Genomic DNA, 2,536 nt, shown 5'->3' on the forward strand with positions numbered 1-2,536 from the left:
CTAACCAGGACCTGGGCTCGGGGTTGGCCCTGGCTCCTAAGAGGACCTGCGAGTGAAGCTTCCATGTCACACAGGCCGTGGGTGCAGAGTTCATGTGTGAGCCCACCAGCCACAACGTTTCCCGGAGACAGAGTCCGTGGGAGGAACCCGTGGTGACGTCGCGGAACCCAGGGTGCTCTCTGCACCTGTCTGTGCTGGCTGCATGGTCCCTGCTTTCCAACCAGAGGGTGTTGGGCCACTACGGCTCACATGCACACGTCTACGGTGCCACGGAAACACGGGGTGTGGCATCCGAGGAAGCAACGTTCTGGCCAGACACACAAGATGGTTGTGGAAGATCCTGCACGGGTGACCCAGAACCCGGCGGCCGGGGCAGAAGCGTGCACTAAGAACGAGACCGGGGGCGCCTGGGTGGCGCAGTCGGTTAAGCGTCCGACTTCAGCCAGGTCACGATCTCGCGGTCCGTGAGTTCGAGCCCCGCGTCAGGCTCTGGGCTGATGGCTCGGAGCCTGGAGCCTGTTTCCGATTCTGTGTCTCCCTCTCTCTCTGCCCCTCCCCCGTTCATGCTCTGTCTCTCTCTGTCCCAAAAATAAATAAAAAATGTTGAAAAAAAAATTTTTTTTAAAAAAGAACGAGACCGCAAGCCATGAGGCTGCCATCACCGGGACGACCCACAAGTCTAAGAGACGCAAAGGGTAGGGGAAGGGACGCTGACGGTTGGCGGGATGGATCGTTTGCAAGAACAACTTGAGCAATTCTCCAGGAATACAGAACAACAAAGGCCAAAGACTAGAGGTTAGGAAAGGGCAGGTGCGAGGAGGAGATGACGGTAAAATCAGAAGAGAAAGAAGAATCAGAAAGGAACAGAAGCAACGCTCTCCAGGTAGAAAAAAGAGCACGTCGTTCACCTTAAACGGATAGTGTTGTAAGTCAGTGATGGGTCCACCCAACTGGGAAAGCAAGCAAAACAGCCAAAATAAAAACAAGCTGATGAAGAAATGAATTGAATTTCTCCAACTTCTGAAAAGTCGTGCAAAACCTCACCTCTCACCCGGATCTCAAGACCATCGCTAGGCTGTGAGGCCCAGAAAGGAGTCCCGGTCTGGAAGTAGACACAGCTGTAGTTCCCGGCGTCACCGACTGTCACGGTCTGCAGGGAGAAGTCCGCCTCCTTGCCGACTGGGGTCCGGAGCCGGATGGGCTCTGCCACTCCCGCCTTGAGCAGAGCGAACCTCATGGGCCCGAAAACACTGTCTGGCCTCTGGCACTGCAGGGTCACATCGTCTCCTGCGGTCACCACACCCCTTTGGTGGGCTTGCAGGGAAGGTTTAGGGAGACCTCCTGTAAGAGAAGGGGGGCTCCGAGGTCACGGGGAGAAGCCCAGGGTCCCCCACTCACCCTTGTTCTCCCACAGGGGGTTCCTGCTGAGGGTGGGACACAGATCCCTGGTGTCACCCCCTTTCGACTCTGCGGGAAGGAGGTCCCCCCGCCCCCACGAGCCCTGGATGAGGCCGACCAAGTCATTCTGTTGCTGTGTTTCTCCACTTTCTCTGTCCCGTCCTCTGGTCCCTCCCCCAGGCCCGTCCTGCTCCTCACCTGTCTCCAGCAGCAGGATGACCTCACTGGGCGGTGATCTTATGTCCGGGGCCCCTGGTCTGTAGCACTCACAGGTGTAGTCTCCAGCGTGGCTGGTTCTTAGGCCAGTGAGGTGAAATTCAGCCAGGCCCTCCTTGGAAGCCGGTGATCGTGAAACGTCCAAAACAACATTACCCTTTTTGAGAACAAAGTCGACATCCTTGGTCGGGGTCTGGCATCGCAGCCTTACATTGCTTCTGGGAGGCACCACCCAGCTGGGCCAGGCCCTGAGGGTGGGCTTGGGAAGGGGCTCTGGAAGGAAGCAGATTGGGGACAGGATTTGGTGCCCTCGCCTGCTGTCAGGAAACCCCTTGGAGGAAAGAGAAGGGATGCGGGGAATTTGGAGCAAAGGAGAGGGAGGGTTTAACTGAAGGAACACTCGCCGTCAGTCCCCCTGCTTCCTTGGCCAGCGCACAGCCCTGCAAGAGAACCCTCTGTCCGTGAGACCTGAGCCCCATCCTGAGGGGACCTCCCGGGGGGCTGCTGCTGAGACTGGACCCTGGAGGTCATGCATCTGGGGTTCTCATTTCCCCACACTGGCCCCTGGCTTCCGCTCTGCCCTCAGCTCCTGTCTCAGTTCCCCCAGAAGGTGTCCTGTGCGAATCTCACCTGCCATGGCCCCAGGACTTCTGCTGGTTCCACAAACATCCACAAAACCCTCAATTCTTTAGAGTTTATGTACTTCATGCCACAGGAGACACCAAGTGTCACTGTTCTGTGAATACCTGGAAGGTAGCTGCTCTGGGCTGTTCACCTCAGCTTCCCCAGTGTCTGTACACATTCTGTACTGTACTGAGACTCAACAAATGCATGTTGATCAACTGAAGAGATGCCCCAATGGAAGCATGGCTCAGAGAGATTTTTCAGGTGGAAAAACCAGTGACTTTGGAGGCGGACAGGC

The 2,536-nt window shown here is 56.8% G+C and overlaps 1 protein-coding gene across 1 annotated transcript in view; it reads right to left on the reverse strand.

Moving 5' to 3' along the window:
* LOC125916108 (T-cell-interacting, activating receptor on myeloid cells protein 1-like) overlaps window positions 1–1,814 on the reverse strand; it is a 2,439-nt gene extending 625 nt beyond the window's left edge. The window contains exons 1-2 of the mRNA XM_049622275.1: window positions 1,771–1,814; window positions 1,045–1,358 (exon numbers count right to left, since the gene is read on the reverse strand). Of these exons, the coding sequence (XP_049478232.1) occupies window positions 1,045–1,358; window positions 1,771–1,814 (358 nt within the window). The remainder of the gene's footprint in view (window positions 1–1,044; window positions 1,359–1,770) is intronic.
* Between the last annotated feature and the right edge of the window lie 722 nt (window positions 1,815–2,536).

The sequence above is a fragment of the Panthera uncia genome (assembly GCF_023721935.1).
Source record: "Panthera uncia isolate 11264 chromosome E2 unlocalized genomic scaffold, Puncia_PCG_1.0 HiC_scaffold_19, whole genome shotgun sequence".
In the NCBI taxonomy this organism is placed as follows: Eukaryota; Metazoa; Chordata; class Mammalia; order Carnivora; family Felidae; genus Panthera; species Panthera uncia.